At 41.4% G+C, this 23,731-nt stretch overlaps 1 protein-coding gene across 1 annotated transcript; it reads right to left on the bottom strand.

Moving 5' to 3' along the window:
- Window positions 1-7,600: 7,600 nt before the first annotated feature.
- On the bottom strand, window positions 7,601-23,508 carry asmt (acetylserotonin O-methyltransferase). Its single transcript, XM_071898880.2, has 8 exons — window positions 23,449-23,508; window positions 22,244-22,421; window positions 21,394-21,523; window positions 19,000-19,068; window positions 15,968-16,086; window positions 10,204-10,344; window positions 8,319-8,441; window positions 7,601-7,841 (listed from the first exon to the last, which is right to left on the bottom strand). The coding sequence occupies exons 1-8, from the start codon at window positions 23,470-23,472 to the stop codon at window positions 7,624-7,626; spliced, it is 1,002 nt and encodes a 333-aa protein (XP_071754981.2). The 5' UTR covers window positions 23,473-23,508; the 3' UTR covers window positions 7,601-7,623.
- Window positions 23,509-23,731: the final 223 nt, after the last annotated feature.

Here is a 23,731-nt window from a genome sequence, read left to right as displayed (position 1 = left end):
AACTCATGAGAATCTATGACTATGTCTTTTCTAAGTGTGTATATATGTGTGTGTGTGTGTGTGTGTGTAGCCTACAGGGCAGACAGTCTTTGTCCTCAGCTCAATACTGCTGTCACCGGCCCATGAATTATGGAGGTGTTTGGAAGTGACAAAGCACGGCTTACAGCTGAGAGACACTTTTATTGAGTTGTGAGATGTGATGTGTGTGTGTGTGCGTGTGTGCGTGCGCGCATTTGGGCGTGTTTCTGTGTGTGTTTTTGATCCCTTTGACATAGTTGTGATGAAAAGACACAGATCACTTCTTTCTCCCCATACCTCACTGTTCATCCTCTCCTCTCTGTTGTGACAGCGTTGCCATCACAACTTTTCCTCTTTCCAGCGGTTCCTAACATACAGCGAGAGCAAGTGAACAGAAGAACGGAAAATAGCAGCCAGTAGTTTGAATGAAGCTTCCACATTGACAGCGAATGAGAGTTCTGGTTGCGTTGTGTGTATTCCAGCAACATTTCACAGGTTTACCAGTCTCCAGACTGTGGTTACTGGTGGAAAACTGGATTTGTACACTGTACCATGGTTCAACAAGTGATTTTCCCCATGTTAGCCACCTGTCCAACTTCATTCTATTGTTGATTACAGCTGATCTGTATCAAGCAGGCGTATTATCTTCTATGGAGTGAAGCAAGCTTTCCTTATGTGATTGCCATCATCAACAATTGGGAATGTTTCAACCTCTGTATTGAAAAATAAGCTTTTTTTTTTATCATCAAACACATACATTTCCATGACACCTACTACCCATAATACCATAAGCCTCGCCAACTCCCGACCAATCAGCTCTTATGCAAGTATCCTGCTCGTTCCACAGCGCTGATTTGACCGGGTAGCTACGTGCTCCTTAACAGCCCTAGTATCTTTCCACAGCAGTTTGAAGGAAATTGAATCTTACCGTTTGAGTCTGATCCACTGTTCTTTCAAGCGTTCACTCTTGGGGAATCTGTACAATTGTGGACATCAGAGTGCTGGTTACAATCCGGCACAAAACCATTTTTCTGGTTTATAAGTGCTGACCGGTCGATTGAAAACGTCACTGTGGCGTAAAGCACTATATAAATTGTAGTCCTTTACTGAGCTAAGGCTGTTATGTAGTTATCCATTACTCTTCCACCATAAATTCTCTGATCAATTGAATGAGTGGAACCATATGGAGCCATCGGGATTACAATGTGACTAGCCAGCTCTATACGAGTAAGTGATAAATAGCCTATGTCAGCAAGGAGTCACAAAAATTAAGCTGTGGATGTCAACTTTGGAAGCAGTTGTTTAATTTGTTTAATGTTTAATTTTTTATAACAAAACAATATTGCATCAAGTTGTTAGCCTATTATAGCAACAGTCTCAAAATTTTGTGAAATGAGCATAAACTGAAACGTAGAATATGTGTTGCGGTCACGAATAATGTGAAGACTACATTCATCCACCATGAAACAAACAAATAGCATGAATTGAACACACTACTTTCACATGTCCGTCACATGAAAAGTTTAGCTAACAGTTAAAAAACAACAACTTTACTCTAAAAAAAAAAAAAAAATCAAAAAATTTAACACACTAGAAAATTTGTTTCTATCAGTTGGGAATTGAGCCTGGGTCATCGGAGTTGAATGTAAATGAACCCCAACCCCCACCCTTACTTTCCACTGCTCTATTTCAATGTCAAACTACTACCAGTTTCTAGTCGTGTCCCCTCCATCTAATCTTTTACTGTTTAGTAAATGTATTTCGCTCACTTTTCATGCACGGAGCATGTATTTGCATTTTAAGACATCATGCTCATTTCTTGCAAATTTCAGAGACAAGACTCTACTATATGCTACATTTACTGTAGCTATAACTAAACATCAGAAACCAGCTAGCTAAATCTGTAAGCTAGCACCTGTTTGGTCAAGTGAGTAGTAGGATAACTAGCAGGTAGACCAATGTCACTTAATAATTTATACTATAAATTAAGTCAGAATTGGTACAGTTGTCAGACATGATACATTTTCCAAAGCAATATTGTTGGCCATTAGCTTGCTCGCAGTAAGTTAGAAACTGCTGTTCTTCAGATTCCTCTTTTAAAACATTAGGATGTGAAGCCGTGCTGTGACCGCCGTAAAAAAAAAGAGCCACTTCTTAACTTAAATTTACTGTGAAAACTTAGAATAAAAGCATAACTAGATCACAAAGAGAGCCAGAAGCCCTGATAAGCATGCACACACACACACACACACACACACACACACACACAGTCTCTGGGCGTGAACGTGAGTGTGTTCCCTGAAATGCCCTGTGGTTGTTATCTTAAAGTGGCATCATGGAGCTTGCGGGCACATAGCAGTGACATCATCATTATGTGCGTGACTTGTGGAGCAGATTTTGAGTGTTCCCGAAGTGAGTAGCTTACACATACATACACACACACACACACACACACACACACACACACACACAAGTGATGGCACACACACAGACACACACAGGTGAGCACACACACACACACACACTCACACAGATGCAGGCATGTCCATACATGCCAATCAACATACAAATACACATGCACACAAAGTCATATAATCTATATATAAGACTAATAATATGTTTTTGCCTTATTTGTGTGTGTGTGTGTGTGTGTGTGTGTGTGTGTGTGTTCCCTCTGGCAGGACTACAGTCACGTAACCAGGAGGGGAAAGGAGAAGAGTCTAGCCGTCCTCAGCTCACCTATCTATCTTCCCCTCCGTCACAACTCCCTATTTTTACAGCCCTAACTTTCCACAGCCATCCATAAAGCCCACTCAGGTTGAACCTGAGGCCGGCACAATAATAGCTTCATGAGATGTAGCAGCAAATGGAACTGAAAAGTAGAGAAGGGAAATATACGCACCTTTCTCCGCTGGAGTGGAAAACATTGAGTCTAAATCATTGACGAAAAGCGAGGGAAAGTACTTTAGAGGGGAAAAAAAACAAAAAAAAAAAACATGGAGAGATGTCCTTGTAGAATTACAATTGGTTTTCTCTGGTTGCTCCAAAGTCGCTGGACTTTGTTTAAATGTGAACAGATTTTTCTTTCCCAGGCACACTGAAAAGCGGATTGAATCGTTTCTTTGTGATGGGAAATCGCAATCACACTTAACCAGACTGGGGTCAGTTAGGTGAGTTTACAAAGCCTGTGTTGAACACAATGTTGGGCTGGTTATTCAAAAAAACACAGTACTCCGTGACTCATTACTCATGATTTCAAAAATAATATCCCTTCTTTGCTTATTATTCCCCGGGAGCTGTAATTCATTACGCAGCTTGTGTTATTTCCGCTGCAAAAGTCAGTTTCTTCTCCTGTGAATGATTAGGAAAGATATCCAATGTTCTTGTCATCCTTTTATTGTCAAACTAGTGGGAATACTTCCACCTAGAGAAAGTCAATGTTTCTACCATTTCTCTATCTAATCTGGTTTTAGTGTGAAAGGACGATGACTAATAATGAGAAACACAAATCAGGTGATGGGGATAATTATAGTTTTTGGATAATTCAGCATCAAGCAAATATTTAGAGTGGATGATAACAGTAATGACTTTCTTACACTGAAATAGTGTGAAATGTTATCATATTACTGTAATATTATAAGAGCTAGTGGTGTACATATTAACTACTATGACACTGGTAATCTTGCACCATGTTGCTTGCTACTATACTGCCGTCTCCGCACAGGTCAAGCTCTCTCCAGCCTCAGCACTTCATTTCCCTTCATTAGGCGGACTCTTCGTAAAGCTGTCCAGAAGGATTTGACATCAATTCTAATTTGTTGCCCTTTGAAGTCTGATTAATTCACAATTACTGGGAGAAAGAGAAGGAGAGAGGGAGATATGAGAGGAGAGTGAGCGAGAGAGGCAGAGAGAGAGAGAGAGAGAGAGAGCGGTGAACAGTGGAGCTACAGTTATCTCATCCTCAATGCATAGAAGGGTTTGACCGATACGATACCAATATTTTTTGGATTAAAGGCTGCCAATAGCTGATATTTTGTGCCAACATCTTTCAATTTTACCATATTTCTCTTCAGTGTTTACCGCAGAATTAAATGGGTGGAAAAGCTTCTGAAACAGCATTTAGACCATGGGACACTAAAACTCTCCATTGAAACCCAGCACACAATTACTACTACTACTACTACTATAACTACTACTAATAATAATGTATGCATACTTGTATGGAATCTGACCAAAATGTCCCATTAGAAACAATTCACGTTAAGTTCTTCCCATAGACAACCAGTGTAGTTTTGATCAATTCTACCATAAATATGTAATCAAACAAACTATCATATCCATCATATCAGAGGTGGACGACACTATATACACTACACCAAATCTTATTTTTAATAAAATGCCAATATCGGCAAACCCATTTATCAGTCCAGCCCTTGTACCTGTAATCTGGTCATGAATACATAGTGCTGTGCACAGAAGACGATGGGATGAAATGAAATACAGGTCAGGGCCGTTAGAGAGATTTATTGAGTCACGTCCATCATTACAAAGAGCATGGTACAGAGACAGCTTTACTAGGCTGTTAAGAATAGTGAGGGGCGAGGGGCTCAGACAGAGGGCTCGAGTGATAAGGAGAGCTATGCAAAGACATTCAGCTTCTTAGCAATGAGCTGAGACTGGAAGCTCACACTATACCGCCTAATAGAGCTTGACATTCATATGGAGAATCAGTTCCACCAGACGAGGATTGGGGCGAGCTTAAAGCTGCTACAGTAGAATTTGAAACTTGATGACTTTGGCAACCCCTTGAGTTCATTAGTGGTAGTGTTTTACATTACTGTCGCAAAGACGACTCGCCACTCTGAAGAGAAAAGACGAATATGTATAAAGAAGAAGTGAAACTGCCATAATGTAAACTGAGTAATGGAACTGGAATAAACTTGTGTAAGGAGGCGAGTTAGCTTTCGTGTTCATCAGGAGGCAAATAGTGTTAGTCTCGCTAAACTTTACAACTGCAGTGGCTAATACATGCGTGACAAAAAATATTTTTTGCTGGCCAATATTTTAGTTACAACTAGATCGAGCTAGCAAATCTTTTGGAACTGGTGTGGAATTTTTTGAGTTTGCCCAACGCTAACGAAAACGGCGCTCTGCCACCTCGTATTGAGTGACGCTCACTCACCCGGTGTCTCACAATGTGTTTGTTTGCAACTGCAATGGCTAATGTATGCAGGAATATCTTTTACCGGGAAATATTTCACTCATGGAGCTAGCAAAACATGTTTGCGTAACGTGTGGAATTTAAGTTTGGACAATGCTAACGAAAAGTTTTGGTTAACAGGCTACTATGCTATGATACTGACAGACAGCTATCCTACTGGAGGTTAGCAATATTGTAGAGTGGATCTATCCCTACTTGTCTTGACTTCCTGGTTATAGCCTACTATTCCAGGACAACAGAGCAACAGTTGATGCTGCACACCTAGCTAAGCACTGTGGGACTGAACAGCATCTGGAATTTCGAGGCCGCTCCTTTGTGTCACAAGTCAGTCCTGCACATTTTATGGGAAATCATACCTGGAGATAAAATAACCACACAGAGAGCAACACATAGAATAAAACAATTTCCATGTTGATAGTCTCATTTTTCTACAGCCATTATACTATGCTAACAAAAGTAATTTGAGAATCATATATTGAGGTAAATATTCCACACATAGGGGCTCTAATCTCTTACTTGATTCCTTAGATTTGGATCAGGCTTGGGTACAAATTTATTGTTGAAAAATAGTATTTTTGGCATCATATTGTCAGCAACATATTGATAATTTCTGGCTTTATTTGAGTTTGGGCTCACAGAAAGCTTTACCATTTGTGCACAGATTGGCTTTAGACTGAGGCTTTTTCATATTTGTTGACTGGTTTATTTCTTTGGCATTTTACTATCAAAGTATAGTAAGGTATCTGAGACAGAATTTAGACCATGGGACACTAAACCTCAACATTGAAACCCAGGATACTAATAACATATTCATGCATAATTGTGTAGAATCTGATCATCATGTTGGTTTAGAATCAGTTCAGGTTTAGGGCTTCCCATAGACATCAGTGTAGTATTGATCAATTGTACAATAAATATACAATCAAACAAACTGTATCATATAGGAGGTGGCCGACACTGACTGGACCATCTTCAATAAAAGGCCAATATATGATATATCTGTCTAACCCTAAAACCTGCTCACACCCCCCATTTTACCTCCAACAACTAAGCTATGTTTCTACATAGGTGCTGCTCGACCAAAACAGCCCAGGGTCCAGCCCATTGTTAAGTCAGGTCTTGTGTGTTGGTAAAATACTAATGAATCCCTCGTAATAGCGGTGCTCATAAGGCATTATATGGCATCATAAGAGCATTAGTTGAACATTTTATGAGACAACTGCGCAGTTAATGACTTGATACTAAATTGAATGTAGTTTTTTGTCTAACGATTATGTTGTAACAAAAGTTTATCTGTGCTTCTAATGGGATTATAGTCAGCTGGTAATGCATCACAATGCACTTGGGGGCAGCGGCAGCATGGAGAGAAGTGGGCTTGTAATCGGAAGGTCGCCAGTTCAAATCCCCGGACCAGCTGGGAGCATTGACTGTCCCCTCCCTCAACAACTACTGTCAAGGTGTCCTTCAGCAAGGCACTGAACCCCCAGCTGCTCCAGTAGAGCTGCTCAGTGTCCAACAGTAGAAGACTGTGGTTGTACTGGGCAGCTCCCAGTGTGAATATGTGGAACTGTGTGAATGTGAAGCAGGGTGTTGCTGGAAAAGAGCACGGAGCTCAGCCAGCTTTCACTGAATAAAGATTAAAGTGGTAATGCTCCGGGTTTTTTAATGTTCTGCCACCTGGAACATAAAATAGTATGTGGGACATTATGCTGTCATGGTGGTGTCTGTCTGTCTGAAACTTCATGCTTATACCACAGGTTCCCCCTACAGAGTAGATGATCCGATTAGATTTTGGAGCACCTTGCTGCATAAATTTGCATACTAAGGAGGAAAATGGCAAGAGATTGGCCAGCTCAGGTGCCTCTTGTTTGATTTTGTCTCGATCTTTGGTGCTAAGCATTCACTGCTGTGGCGTTTCTGCACTGCTCTTCCCAGAGATCACCTGTCAATCAAAGAGTGAGTCCAGTATTGTGACGTCTTGTTCCTTGGATTTTCTGTTGATGCAGTTTGAGTTTCTCTTTTCTTTGTCTGTTCAGCCATGGTGGCTATCACTGCTCATGCTAACTACCCAGTTCTTCTTCTGTTTATTCCAAACAAACCAGAAATGTAAAACGCATCACCTCCTGTGTGCTAGAGGATTTTTCCCAGGAAAGAGCTACCAGACACCGGATGTTCAGAACAGCAAATGTAAAAGCTTTCAAGAACTGGCTATAGGCTGAATCACTATTGTGTTATATCAATCAGTGATAGAGAGTAGCAAAACTGATATTTATTTATATGAAAATGTCACCATTTATTACCTTAAAAAAAATCTACTAAATTAGTACCAAATTCATTTAGGTGGTGTGAGCTTCCAGTCCTGGTTCTTCAGCAGGTATTCCGTCTCATCCCTCCTTGCGTCCCAAGACGGCGTCGTAGATCTTGCCAGTCTGGCGGTCCTGGATGTGGGTGAAGCCAGCGGCAGCCAGCAGGGCGGCGTACTGGGCGGCCGTCCTCTCACGCCCCTCCGTCTGGACCAGCATGTTGAGGGAGTACAGCTGGACGGTCAGCGGGCCAGAGCCGTCCTCATGGAGCAACGCCTCCACCAGCAACACAGCGCCCCCTGCAGGAGAGGCCAGGAGAAATGTGTGTGTGTGTGTGTGTGTGTGTGAGGGAGAGCGAGAGAGAGAGAGCAATTCAAAGCAAGAAGAGAGCAATTGAAAGAAAGAAAGAAAAAGAAAGAAAGAAAAAGAAATATTTGCTTTCACTCTAAGACAAAAACATAAATGATGCTTGATTCATTTTCTTTCTCTCTTTCTTTCTTTCTTTCTTTCTTTCTCTCTTACGCACACACAAATGCACACACACAAAAACAAGAAAGAGAGAAAAGAATGTGTTTGTGTGTGTGCCAGTGAGCTTGTGCGTTTGTGTGTGTGTCTTTGATCAAAGTCAGGAAGGACAGATTTTTCTGGGATCAGCTGCATTGTGGGATACAATCTGCCATCTCATTTCATGCCCGGGAAAAAAAAAAAAGGCTCATCCCTTTACACACACACACACACACAGGCATACACACACACACACACACACACATACAAACCTGGCTTGCAGGCTTGGTAGACTCTGGTGAGCAGCTCTACGCAGCGCTGGTCTGTCCAGTCGTGGAGGATTCTGGCAAGGATGTAGAGGTCGGCCTCTGGCAGGAGATCTTTGAAGAAGTCCCCTACACACACACACACACACACGCACACACACACACACACACACACACACACACACACACACACACAGATTCAAATGTTCTGGATCTCATTGCTATATTTGTACATGCAGTTATTAATTCTGTTGACAAGCCCATCGGTAATATGACAGCGATTCTGTTAGCACTCTGTACTCAAACACAATTAATACAGTGGGGTGATTTCTGTGACGCCTGTGTCATATCAGTGGATAACAGCAGATATACACAGAAGTATCAGCTAGTCGCTCACATACAGCGGCAGTGGAAGTCCAGGTATGGGGAAAGGAAGACATGTTTGAGGACGGAAGGATCTACGGCCATATAAATGTATGTAAATGCCAATATTCTGCTTATTATAGTCATGTATCACCATGTCAGTAAACAAAATAGAGGATACATAAACCTATGTGACTGAAATAAATGTTGGAGATGCGGTTATCTATGGAGGTACGTTTACCCTCCACTACCCTCCTGGTCCTGGACTGTCCACTATCACCGTGCGACCGCGACATTTTCAGTCCGATAAAACAGCAGCTCCACGGGGGAATGTAGACACGGAGGTGACAGATGACATTTTCGGCAGCGATTTATCCTGCCTTTATTTGCAGTTCAAAGTGTTAAGTTGCTGCGGGGTCTTGCAGACTGACATTTCTCCTTTGATCTCAAAGATTCGGAGCTCCTGCTGTAGTGTTTCCATTGGCAGGTTCATCCTCCCAGGCGTGATTTGACTTTCAGTGGAGTCTAGCTCCTCTTCTCAAGTAACAAAAAAAACATACAGCATTGACAGAATATTTATTTTACTTAAGATTGTGTTGAGAGATATTGCAGAAATGTTTTTACATTTTCTAGAGGCAGAAAAGCTTTTCGCTGATAAAGAAATGATGAGATAAATGGCGATGGAAACATTCAGACAGCATGAAATATGGTCAACATTTGCTAACACCAAAGAATAAGAACAACTTAATCAATTCTTGAAAGACTCTATTTTTCTCTTGGTGTGTTTTCTGATGCAGATCCAGGTTCACAAAGGCTATTTATTCTCTACAGCTCAGCTGATACAGGCTGTCAGCAGGTCCTGGGAAACTGTAGACCCAAGGCACGAAAAGGTCTTGAATACAGTTAAATAAAGCATTGTAAGTCTATTTTTTGTTAAGGTTTGTTGGTATGCTGGTTTTTCCAATGAGAAATCAGCCAAGTCTGACCTATATTCTGATAAGTCTACAGTTGTTTTCATTCATTTTGTTGTTCATTTTGTGTCTGGCATTAAAATTGGAAAGAGGTTAGTGTCAGCACGTCTCAGGATGCTGAATATGAATTAAAAACTGAATTTGGAAAAACAAATTTGAAATTATACAGTAGTTACAAGTTAGATTAGATAATGATCACATTCAGTTTCAAGCCATTGCATTCAATTTCAAATTTAGTTTAAATTTTTGATTTTATTTTGGCAAAAAATCGATTTTCTTTTAATTCACTGGTTCAACATGAGCATGACAGTCAAATGTGTGTAATTCAAATACAATCTCTCCATATCAAAAAAGTTTTTAACAGTCTTAAATTTAAGATCCACTTGGTCAGACGGTGATGCGAACGCACCTAATTCACATTTTATTATTTGCACCATTTAAATTTTCCTTACAAGTTGGATTGAAACAGCCAGTCACATGCAACAGTGTGTTTCTCCGTGTTCATGATGGTGGGATTATGAATGTAAATTGATTTTGCTCGGCCCCGCTGATGTTACCTTCATGGAAGCTTATCCTCTGGTCGGCCTCGGTGACAAAGTGCTCCCTGGACATACGCGCCACCTTGGGCAGGTCAAAGATCGTCACGGTGCATTCTGGGTAGGCTGACGTGCACTGCTTCGCCAATGCCCCGCTGCAGCCTAAAGAGAGAGAGAGGGGGAGAGAGAGAGAGAGAGAGAGAGAGAGATAGAAATACTGATAGTCACTGCAATGAATACACAGAGCCTTCTCACACTCACACACACACTCACTCACACACACACACACACACACACACACACACACAGAATCATACAAGTGGAACAGATGCTTTTAGTTATGTACTGATTTTTATTCAATTGTATTTAGAGGCTTCAGCAATACGGTTCATCTAACATTCATGGCAATAAAGCAGACTGAATTGAACTGAATTGAGAGAGCGACAGAGAGACAGACACAAACACACAGAGAGAGAGAGAGAGATGGAGAGAGAGAGAGAGGGAAAGACAAATAGCATTTATCAAGTTCACTTTCCAAATCCTCTGTTTCAAAGAATCGATTTAACATGCATTTTAGTACCTTATCTTTTATATTCTATTTTATATCCTAACCCTATTGAAGCACTCTGTACAAAAGAGTGCTTCAATAGGGTTAGACTGAAGCACTCTTTTGTGCACCAGTCAATCCTAAAATTAAATATAGAGCTTAATCCCAGATCAAATGTACGTTGAAGGGCCTTGAATATTGTCTTTTGTGATTGTAATGATATGTTGAATGTATGTATCTTTGTGTCCTGTCTTAATTTTTGTCTTTTCTGTGATGTTGCAAATGGAGCTGTTGTGATGCAAGAAAAATTTCAGACTGGATCTGACAATAAAGTATTATCATCATCATCATCATCATCATCATTATATTCGTTTGAACTTCATTGTTGTCTGCACAAACACTTATTGCTTTCACACAGACAACTGTAACACACACACACACACACACACACACACACACACACACATGCACACACAGGGGAGGAAGTAGGGATTTAATGTAAAAATGTGGATCTTTCAACTTGATGCTTTGGCAGCATTATTATCAGCTTTCATGCTTCATAAAGCAAACTGAATTTAAAACAGAGAGAGAGTGAGAGAGAGAGAGAGAGAGAGAGAGAGAGAGAGAGAGAGAGAGAGAGAGAGATAAAGAATGTATGAATGAGACAGAGTGATAGAAGGGTAGTGAGGTGGAATACAGGATCAAAGGATCCCACTTTGACAAACCTACAAAGCAGCCAGACCAGGGCTTGTGCTTGGGCTGGTACAATGTGTATAAGTGTGTCTGTGTTTGTGTGTTTGTGTGTGTGTGTGTGTGTGTGTGTGTGTGTGTACAGGTTAGACTGTCTGGCCCTGTTGTGCCTTCCTTCTAACAAGGCCTGCTGCTTCTGAACCAATCTGTATTCTTACAACGCTCTCTCTCTCTCTTTCACACATAGGCACACACACACAAATACACACACACATACACACACACACACACACACACACACACTTTGGCTCCTACATCAAACAGGGGTCAGCAGAGGAGGGAAATCAAAGAGCAGCAAGGAGGAGTAAAAGCAAATAACCCGGCCCTTATACAGCAGAACTGGAGTGAACAGAACACAGTGTACAAGACCCGGCCTAACCTCACCTGACTGGCTCAGGCTGCTAATGGGAAATCCTTTGATGAGGAACTCCCACAGGTGGAAACACTCAATCACACTTACTCTCCTTACTGAAATTGACAAGCTTGTTTGTGTGCTCATACATTTTTTAGTGTTTTAAAAAGTCAGTAAATTACTTTTACGCAAGTATGCTTTGGCTGAAGTATTAGGCCTACTTCAATACAGTACACACTACCTCCAGAAACTGTAGGCTCTTCACTGCATTGCATTAGAACCTGGACAAAGGTAAACCTCAAATTTATGAATAGACCTTTTTCACAGCGCTATTCCAATGAGCCAGCATGCACAATACCAGGCCCTGGCACTGGAACACCTAAATGGAATGGAACCATCATTAATGTTATTAGTTACACCTGTGTTTACCCTGCTATGACAATGGCTGCTGTGAAAAGGGTCCATTCTCTTTATTCACAGGATGACCATATTTGGAAAAAAATATACTATATAATTGTCTAGAGATTAGCAGAGTTGGAGAAATGAAAGGCTTCAGCAACTGGATTAATGTTCATCCTTAGCTATTGTTAGCGGTTAGCTAGCCTAGTTCTTGTTATACAAACCAGCAGGTCTAATTCTAATTAATTGTCAGCATAAACAATCTCCATCTTTATTATTAGCAATACCCATCGTGTAACATGCTTCATATCCTTAGTGGCACTTTTTTGACAGTTAAATTATTTATGTTAGCTGTCTGCTAGCTAATGCTAGCGCTAGGTAACTAGCAGTTAAAACTACTGTTAAAACTAGTTCTTCTTAAAACTAGTTCTTGGCTACAAGTAACACAATTATACCTAGTTGGTTTAACGATAAATATAATACATGAAATAGGCTAGTTGACTGCTAACATTAGCTAATGTTAGCTAATATTAACTTTCTCAAGCTCTGCTCATCTCCACAATATTGAAGGATAATTTTAGTGTAGGCTACATTTTGATTTTTTCTACCAAAACTTTCCATTGAAACCCAGGGTAATAATAATAAAACATATTCATTCATACTTGTGTGGAATCTCATCAACATGTTGCATTAGAATCAATTCAGGTTCAGGGCTTCCCATAGACAACCAGTGTTGATTATACAAAATCAAACAAACTGCATCATAACCATCATATTGGAGGCGGATGACACTGACACTGATATCGGCCCCTTGTATCGGTCTAACCCTACTTGGACAGTCACATTGACAGACAGATAGACCTCCTCAGCAGCAGGTGTGTACAGACACAACAGATGCTGTGTGAAAGACAAAGTCATAGTGGGACGCTGCAGTCTCGCCCTTCATGCACCCTGCTGTCTTTCTCTCTCGCACACACACATACACACACACACACACTCATGAACACACTCACTCACATATGCACGCAGGCACACGTACACCAAGAGAGTCTTGCTCTCTTCCTCTTGGACTATCTCAGCATGGGATCGTGTGTGTGTGTGTGTGTGTGTGTGTGTGTGTGTGTGTGTGGGTGTGTGTGCATGTGTGTGTGTGCTGGTGTGCATGAATGAGAGAGAGAGAGAGAAGAGAGAGCAAGGAGAGAGTGGGATGGAGGAGATTCCATCCAGTCTCGGCTTAGTGGCTTCACAGCTCCCCCTTGTGGTCGGCTGAGGTGTCACACAGAGAGCAAACCAGTTTAGGAGTAGGAAGGCATCCACCCATGGGTGTCAGTTGGGTTTGGAAGGTGACCCACTCGCCATCCCTTAGCCTAAGTGAGCCCAAATTTGATCTTGTCATTTTTAATCATTGTAATGGAGAGAAAAGATCAAACAGAAATTGTCATAAATTTCTTTGGAAGGCATATCTAAAAATAAAACCCCATCAGCAGAGCATTGAGGACCAATGTTCCCTCTGAGCTGATAGTTTGGTGACCTACATCTAATAATTTATCACTTTGAACAAGTAATAATATCTTGTGAGTCATTATGTAATTAGCTTTGAAACAAAGGAAGCACATAGATTGTGCAACAGTGGGTACAACTCAATATTAGGAAGTCTTAATATTTTGTCCCACTCAGTAGGAATCTTTCTCACCCTTAAAGGCCAGATTCCCTTGGATCCTTTTGATGACATTATCACTTAGCATAGTCCCATGTGTGGACAGAGCCTGAGACTCAGAAAGTCACTTTTGCTGGAGTGTGTGGGAACAACTGATTTCCAAATTATAGTTACCATTATCTACTATTTTTTTCTACTGATTAAAGTTGTCAAACTGATTTAAAATGCCTTGTAAAACGTCTACAGAGTGCCTTTATAGTCAATATGTCAGTCTCAAAATCAACAAATGTGGAATGTTTAACATTGCTGCCACTGTAATGTTCAGACAAATAAAACCTCCATTGTGGCAACATGTCAGCTGCACTTCGGTGGCCTTCATTTCTACACGAGTGGTGACACAATACGAAACAAACATGCACATGTCTGATTTCTACTGGCTTTATCTCCTATTCAAAACAAAGTTCAGCTTCCAACGCTCCTGATGAAATGAAGCCAAGGACACAGGATCAGACAAAGCGAGCAAGGACTGGCAAAATCTCACAGACAAATGTCTTTTTTTCCACATTATGCATCTTATGACGTCTAACCAGGAGATGAAAGCTCTTGTGGGCAACAACAAATTCATTTTTTATTTTTTTTTCTCGATTTTGTTTTGATCCTGTCTATTTGATCCTGCTGTGTCCTTGGCTTGTTCCACAGCATTGCTTTGGAAGCCCTGGCCCTGCATTGTGGAGTATGTGATGTGCTTGTTCATTCGTGTTTTTCCTCTCATTTTTTTTAATCTAAATGTGTGTCCTTTGCTCCCTGTACAGCACTTTGTTAGGAACCTGCTTGTTAAAGGCGCTTTATAAATTAATTTGACTTGACAAAGCAGAATACATAGAGGTGATGAGTGAAGCAAGCTACTTTTTTAACAGTTATGTATCCAAAGAAGATTTCCTGAGTTCCATGCAACACTCTGCTTCCTATTCATACAGTTTCACACATTTACAATGACACTCAAGTCCAATTTGCGTTTCATTGGGATTCGAACCTACAACCTTCCAGTTACATGCATGCTTCTCCCTGTCTTCTTAAGTCTGCTTAAGAGCTCAGAAGCATCAGTTGATTGGGTGTTAATCCTGGGCTAAGGCTCCACAAATCCAAACCAAACTAACTAGGAATGCACAGGGTGTAGGGACTCGGGTTTGACCGATACTGAGAAGGCCGACATCGGTTTCCGCTGATGTTCATTTACTTCAAATGTGACCAATTTACTGCCCAAAAAATCCACAAGGATTCAGTGTTTCCCCCAGGATTGTATTCTTGTCAGGGTGGAAAAGCCACTGAAACAACATTCAGACCATCATGAGACACTAAAACTCTCCATTGAAACCCAGACTAATGAAATTCCTTTAGGTCCTGCTCTATATGGCAGGATGACCCACAGTACCTATTCACCAGAAGGGGAGACTATGGGATACATTACTGCCTTCAAACGAAGAATTAATCTACAAAAAAAAAACATTAGTTAACAATTAAATGGATAAATAAAATGTGGGGGAGGAACCTCCATCATATCAGAGATGGACAACATGACTGGCTGATATCAGATTTTTAATTCAAGACCAATATTGACCCTATATATCTGCAAATCCATGTATCAGTCTAACCCTAATGGTTCACAAGCTATAAATGCATGCTTTGTTTTTGCTTATAGATAGGGAATGACATATTATTATGTAAAGTTAAATGGAACCCCCGTGTCTTTGAGATTTCTGACTGGTTAATATAGGGAAACTCCAGGTGGGGGTGACTTTGAGTTGTGTGTGTGTGTGTGTGTGTGTGTGTGTTGGAAAAGGTTGATTGCTCTACTAAGAGTCATTAACTCAAAGTGAGGCTGGGGGGGCTCTGATAAAGGTCACAGTCCACTGTGTGTGTGTGTGTGTGTGTGTGTGTGTGTGTGGCCAACCCAGCTGCCTCTCAGTTAGTGCATGACACCAACAACTCTAAATGTTAATGATTTTGAACCCACAACCTTATGCAAATGAGATATTTTGACTCCGCACTTGCTCACACACACACACAAACACACACTTACCACCAAGGTCGTAGATGATCTTGAAAGGCGAAAGGTCGAAGGCGGTGACCGCGTCTCTGCCGCAGATGTTCCAAATGGAGTTCATTAGCTGCATGAACTTCACCATCTCCTCGTCAGACCTACACACACACACACACACACACACACACACACACACGGTTACAAAACAGTGAGTCATATTCACTACTGCTGCCTTGCTCTATCGAGGCAAAACTGTAGTTTATTTATCAGAGTTTCTTTAAGCTGTCACCTAGGGGGGTACTTGCTGTGCGTTCACCACACACACACACACACACTCTCTCTCCACTGAAGCACACACACGCTCTCCACTGAAGCAGACACATACGCAAACACACACAGTGCCTCTCTTCCACTTCCACTTCTACAAAGCTTCTCCCCATGGCAGCACAGCGTGTGTGTGTGTGTGTGTGTGTCTGACAGGGTGCAGCAGAACAGAAGAGCCTGTGGTGACTGCTGCTGCTCTGTGGAATCTCCACCTCATCACCCAGCACTCTGGCCTGCCATGGGACTACACACACACACACACACACAATTATCGTCCCACACACATCACCAGACTATTCTCTCCTCTCCTCCTCCTGTCTCCAACTCCGAGCTTCCTGCTCTCCTTCACTGCAACACTAGAACTTCATTTATATCAACCTCACTCTAATGAATTGAGCGGGCGTCTGATACATGAACCAACTCAGAAAGACACAGTGACCTCCACAAGTATTTGGAAAGTGACTCATTGTTTGGCATCGTGGCTTCATACTCCGATTACATTGGATGGGAGAAGATGAAATGACTGTGAGGCTAAACAGCAGACTGTCAGCTTTAATTTGAGGACATTTTTAAATCAGTGACTGCGCAGCTCCAGCAACTCCAGCTCTTTTAGAACAAGATCGTCATATTTCATATTTCAAACTGAAAATTGTTTTCACTAGAGAAGTCAATTTGGCAACTTTTCACTAGAAGCATAGATCAACTTTTCTTACAATATCATCATCAGAAAGAAAAAATCAGAAAATGACATTCAATTTAATATCATGTCATTAACTATACAGTTGCCACCCATATTGTGTTTACTACTGTATATCATGCTCTGGTTTCAATGTTTTTTTAATGCATTCACAATGTGCTTATAATGCCTTATAATGTCTTATGAGCTCCACTTCAAGCAAAGCGTTACAGTCATTTTTTGTATCAAAAATTCTTACTATGCAATCAATTCTAAATGCTTGAGACCCAGAAACATCAGCAGACTCTTATCTTATTGCAGAGATGTCTTTGCAAGCCTTTTTTGCATTTCAAAGTGCGAGAATTCAGCTGCGGGCCAGTGTTAAGCCCATAACCTTATGCAAATTTAATATTACACATTTTAAGCCCTATCGATTATGTATGCGATCATCACATTTCAAGGTGCCAAAATAATTTGGGCAATATGAGATCGTATTCACTGGGGTGGTTTCATTTTTAGGATGGAAATTTCTCACTATGCAGGAAACATCACTAGATTCATGTCTTATTGGCAGGTTTTCTTTACAGGCCTTTTCTACTTTTCCAAGTATGAGAATTCAAGCTGCGGACGAGACTTGGCTGCAAATTACTCTGGTGCAGTACGCAGTACATGGTCGGCTAAATGACTATGAGTAAACAGGAGTCTGAGTCATCCGGCCAGCTTTGAATCATCATGCTCCTGCTACGGCGCTTCAAGAATGCAATGTATGACTTCGGCGGTTGTTTCCCCCTGTTAATTTAGCCCCAGCATTCACCAGGGAAATCAGCAGGGACAAACAACTGCTGCTCTGTATTCCATCAATTACGGGATTTCCTTGGAAGGTATTTTCATTTTCAGTCAATTAGATTTGAGCTGCAAATTCAGCTGCACAGGCTGTATTACAATATGTGTGCACTACACCGTTTTGAATATTTCGAATATTTTCATTTTTCATTTATCCTTTTTTTTAATCACATAGTCTCACTGAGATCTATTTTTCATGCAAGACCTGAGAATCAACAAGTATAAAAATAGCAAAGAAAATGCAATACAATTCAATCACATGTTCCAGCAGTCAAACATAAACAGCATACAGGAACATACAGTTATTGATATAAAGCAATTGCAAACGTCGTAGAACTTGTGAGACAGCCTACCATTAAAACAACACAGCATCTGAATCTGTGCCTTTTGTACTGGCTGGAAATGCAAAAATCCAACAAAGACTAGATGCAAAGGGAGCTCGTACTCACAAATGGAAGACAAAACTTCTCAAATTAAAATGTCTAAATTCAAAGTTTCCATTTTTTCCCCTACACTGAACCACTGAAGTGCCGCGTTTTCAAGTTTATTGCATTGATGATGGGGCTACTCAAATATGTTATACTCATTTTATTGGTGGAATGTAGAATAAAAATGGAAAAATTGCATTGCAACATCTCCGTTTGAGCTCCTTTTGCATCCAGATACCGCTGCTTGGAATTCACACCATGTGGGGGACAAGAAAACAATATGTGTTATTCCACTGTTTTTCAATCCAAACACATTCCCAGTTCAGACGACCTCTGTTCCTTTTGGATTAGCCATGTTCTACAGTGCGGAGCCTCGGGCAGGCCGATCAAAAACTATTAGCGAACAAAAAGTGCAACTTTGAGCGAGTGACCCCTGAAAACTGCTGACCAGCAGATCAGCGGAGCGATAAAACTGAGGGCATGAGCTGCTATAAACACTCTAGACCTCAAGGACAATGGCAGATATATTCTCTCTCTCCCTCTCCCTCCCTCTCTCTCTCCCTTTCTTAAGTTCCCTCACTTCATTGCCCACACCATCTACTCCTCGCACGCCCACTCCCTCCCTCCCAACAGTCATTTTTTACGAAAGGGAGGAGAAGAGAGAGAGAGACAGACAGGGTGAAGATAGAGAGACAAGGATGGAATGTAAATGAGCCAGAAAGTAAGCGTGTGTGTGTGTGTGTGTGTGTGTGTGTGTGTGTGTGTGTGTGTGTGTGTGCGCATTTATCAAACGATCTTACCTGTACAGAGCTTGAAACAGATCTTTAGAGCTGACTCCAAAAGCCTTTTCATACTGGTTCCTCCCCTCTCTGGGACATGGTGAAGACAGACACACACACATTTCTATGGGTGTTTAAACTGTAAAAATGACTTTTATGCTATAAGTGGTATATTTGATGATATTCGACTTGTCATATTTGCCCGTTAATGTAGATGGAGTGTACAATACATCAGGACCACATTCCTAATATTAACTGCTGCTCCGTTTTGTGTGATCTAGGCTTAAAAATGTTTATTTAACCTGTATCCCCTTCATCTTCATCTCCCCTTCACGATTGAAGAAGATGAAATCAATGAGATGTTTGCATGGATTCAGATTCATATCCTGTCTGTTTTGTGGAAACAGCACATGTTCCTACTGCACACTCAGGGGCGAATTCACAAAAGGATTGCGCGGCTGTTGCTGACGCTAAACCTGTGCAAATAAGACAAAAAGAAACCGTGTAATTCACAAAGCACTCGCAAAGGGTGAAATGCCCCGCTAACTGCGCTGCCACGCAAATAGCGTCTCGGTGCTCCTGTGCTATTTGCACGTATTTAAATTAGGTAATATGCATGCATTTGGCGCAAAATTGGCCCCTTTCTATGCAAATGAGCCTCATTGCAAAAACAGTCCAATTCACAAAGGTCAGCGCTAATTGCCACACGCAGTTAGAGTGAAATTATTAGCGTCTTCAGAGAGTTGGTGGTAACTGAAGCGCATTTATAAGGGCTGTCACGCCCAGACTTTATCACTTGTTCATTTAACTGAGAATTGAATTGAATTGACCTTGCAAATGTCTCTGCAACAATTCCACCTTTGTGTGACCTAAAAAATAAAATTGTCTGTAAATAATATTTTGACATTATTATTATTATTATTACTATAGAACTTTAACACAGATTGCTTCACAAACAAAAGCAAATAAATCAGTACACCCAAACAATCAATACAACTCAATTTCTCACTCTGAAAATATTTTCACTTATCTCACTAGTCAGCACAGTGGGCTTTATTTTGGCCTAAAGATTCAGCACCATGGACAGCCCCGCTCAAACTCATTTACAGTATTACCTCCGCCAAGGAGGTTATGTTTTCGGTGCCGTTTGTTTGTGTGTGTGTTTGTCTGTCTGTCAGCAGGATTACGGAAAAACTACTGGCCCGATTTTCATGAAACTTCGTGGAAGGGTGCACCATGGGTCAAGGAAGAACCCATTAAATTTTGGAGCGGATCCGTATATTGGTTGCGCTTGCACATTTGCATATCATAGAAGACTGGATTGGCCTTGGCGGAGGTCTGCGCTCGCTAGTGCCCTTCTAGTTTATTTTGGGACGCAGTAAGATGCAATGACAAACAAAGGATGCAGTGACAGGATGCAATTGTGTCATGAAAAATAAATGAATAAAGCTCCCCTACATTCTCCTTTGTTCTCCGCTTCAAATCATGCCATCTTCTTTTGCAGTCTGAAGGTGTGCGTTTGGAAACACCAACAGCACTGATAGACTGGGATATTAAATCCCAAATATGGTTTCTCGCAGTCCCGGTTAAATTTCTTGCCTGAAGTTTTGAGGAATGCCTCTGCACCTCGTCCGTCAGGACTTGCAGCTCGCGGTCTAAAAATTTCATTTTTCTCTTTCTCTCTGCCATTGTCCTGCCTACTGTGTTCTTCGCGCAAAGGCAACGTTTATACTTTGCCACATTGGTAATTGCAATCAGACGCAAAACAGGGGCAAATTGCACTCAGTTGCAACAGGTTATGGGCGTGTTTGCGCTGGCATATCATTAGCGCAATATCTTTTGTGAATCGGTCCTTGAGACGGAGCAAATAGCGGTTGCAAATGATACGCAATTCATGGTGCTATTAGCGGCCGCAATCCATTCTTTGTGAATTCGCCCCTCAGTGTAGGTATGCCAGAGGGAATAAGTATGTGTGTTACTAGTTCAGTAATTACCTGCAAAATGGCTTTATTCCCTATATATCACCTTACTGAGATCTTTTGTCAGCATTTCTCACTAACAGACTGCACTTGCCAGCCACGACGAAACCAATCACACTGTCCCACATTCAAATATTCAATTTAACTAAGCAGAATACTTATCAGGAGAGAGACAGGGTGGCCTAGTTTTTAGTGGATGGCCATGATTTTTCCCACATTTTGTCAGTAAAAGTCACGGCAGTCAATGGCATTTGCAATGTTTGGTGTGCTGTAAAACATGAACTCAAATGTAGCATCGCTAAGTGCATGTGTGTTAAGTGTGCGAAAGCTGGTAAGGAGCATCCAAAGTCCACAGAAAACTTCAATCATGGCGTGTTGGCGTAATCCCATATGAGGTGAATGCAGCATAAACTCCTTCCAGTGTGAGTGTACTGACCTGACAGCGTCGGTCAGGTAGTGCCAGCAGAGGTAGATGGTCCTGGAGCTATACTGGATGGAGTGGTAGAGGGACAGAGGGCTGGAGCGGGTCAGGTAGGTGCTGGCCTGCTCCGTGTTACTGTACAGCACTGAAACAGATGGAGGGAGAGGTGGAGAGAGAGACGGAGGGATGAGGGTGAATGCGAATGAAGGAGTGGAGGTGTGGAGGAAGAGGTTGACCTTTGTGTCTGTATGGGAGAGAGACAGGTAGACAGGACAGAGGCAGGGGGAGTAGGCATGAAGGTGCTGCAGCAACTGATAATGTAATAACTGACTGACTGGTAATGTATAATGTAATCAAATGTCCCTCTAAATTCATATAATAATCACCACTTAATGTAATAATGTATTACATTATTAGGAACAAAAATGTTACACTATCAGTCTGTAAATGTTATTACATTATCTGGCAATTTATTCCATTAATTGGTTTTATTGGGTATTGGAAAGATGAGTATTGGTAACTTCTGCCAACTTCCACTGAACAATTCTCCAACTTTCAAAGCTGCAGCTTCCATAATGGTTTATGTAGTTTATTGTTTGTCTTCTTGAAAGTCCCGGATGTCAGACTTTCCCACCAGCACTTGAACACAGCAATATACAGTATGTAGTTATGGCTAAAAAGCAATGATAGTCTAATGGTGGAAATCCCATATCTGAATCATCTCAAACAAATAAATAACTAAAACAATATTGCATTTTCAACTCATGTAGTGGGACAAGCTCTGACATCAGTTCTTACATCATGAGTTGCTACAGGTGTGTGTGTGTGTGTGTGTGTGTGTGTGTGTGTGTGTGTGTGTGCTGACCCTGTCCGTTGTCCTGCTGGTGTGTGTTGAGGAGCTGCAGGCCGGTGCAGGCAGCCAGCAGTCTCTGTGCCCCGTCCAGACTGGCTCCGACCGCCTGGCAGATCTCCTCTGCAGACAGGGGGCGCTCCGCACCCAGCAGCACATCAAACACACCCAACTCACAGGCCGTGAACACCGTCTGGGACAGAGGTTGGAAGTAGTAGAAAAGAGCAGAATAGATTACAGTAAAGTAAAATAGAATAGAACAGGGTAGAGTAGAGCAGAATATAATACACTACAGTGGAGAGTAGAATACAGCGGAGCAGAATACACAACATTAGAATGGAACCAAACAGAATAGAATAGAGTGCAGTAGAGCAGAATAGAATAGAATAGAACAGAGTACAATAGAGTTGAATAGTTTCCTCACTATCACTCAACATAGTGTTTGCTAAAGTGTTAGTATGGGGCACAGGAGCCAATGATCTACCGGGGACACATGGATGATTTGGGTGTTCATGCTCTCATCACTTAATGGATAATTAGGTCATCTTGAATAACAGCTCAAATGCCTACAAGGTAAAACATAAAGAACCATTGTAACGCTTCACATTAGCTGGACCTGAGGAATGTACTTCATTTTGCATGTGCATTGGTCTCCAACAGTGGACTGAATTAGAATACGTTCTAAAGTAGGCTCATTAGTGCTTTTATTCTGCATACATGCCGTTATTTATATACATATTTAATTCCTTTATTTATACTTCATACATTCTACTGTTGTAACTCTTGGTTATGTTTAATATCCACCCATTTGCTGTACTCTTATTTTACTTGCTGTGTCTTTTTACCATTTGCTGCTGCAACGACCTAATTTGCCCATGTGGGTCATTAAAATTTAAAATCATACAGTATCATATCTTAATATGACGTACAAGATGATCATGTGTAACCAATGACGTACTAGTAAATAAAAAGGAGGGCAAACCATGACCTCCAGCTGGTGATCATCATAAGGGCCACCAATAGAACCACCATTAGAAACAAAAATCAAATAAGTCAGTTTGATACTACGATCATATTTACTATGAATTTAAGTCATGGAGATGCATGTCAAGCTCAGAGGGAGGAGAAATGGAAACAGAGGGTAAACTGAGTACAGGTGAGGTTACGCTCCTCTTCATCCCTGTATGTGACCTATCAAGGTGTGTGTGTGTGTGTGTTACCTTGGAGATGAGGAAGCCTTCCATGTAGTCCAGTATCTTCCTGGGGTACGTGTCCACAGCAGGTGAACCCACCTCTGGAAGCTCAGCCATGGCCTCAGCTAGGACAGGACTCCCTGACAAAAAGAGTGTGTGTGTGCTGTGTTTCTCCAAGATCCCTCCGTTGGTGAACTCAACTTCTCGAGTGAGACCTCAGCAGTCCCAGTGAAGACAGAACTAGACTAAAGGGACTAAAAACTACTGAAAGTGCCCACCCAGCAGCAGTAACAGTGAGGGTAGCAGTGGG

This window comes from Centroberyx gerrardi, chromosome 10 (genome assembly GCF_048128805.1).
Source record: "Centroberyx gerrardi isolate f3 chromosome 10, fCenGer3.hap1.cur.20231027, whole genome shotgun sequence".
In the NCBI taxonomy this organism is placed as follows: domain Eukaryota; kingdom Metazoa; phylum Chordata; class Actinopteri; order Beryciformes; family Berycidae; genus Centroberyx; species Centroberyx gerrardi.
Note: the sequence above shows the minus strand (reverse complement) of the source record. Positions and strands in the feature narration are given on the sequence as shown.

Excerpts from the sequence above, each read along its gene's own strand:
- asmt (XM_071898880.2), bottom strand. The coding sequence starts at position 23,472 with ATGGAAGGCTTCCTCATCTCCAAG. Across the intron at positions 22,422-23,448 it reads AAGGCTTCCTCATCTCCAAG|ACGGTGTTCACGGCCTGTGA; the intron begins GTAACACACACA and ends CCTCTGTCCCAG. Across the intron at positions 10,345-15,967 it reads GATCATCTACGACCTTGGTG|GCTGCAGCGGGGCATTGGCG; the intron begins GTAAGTGTGTGT and ends CTCTCTCTTTAG.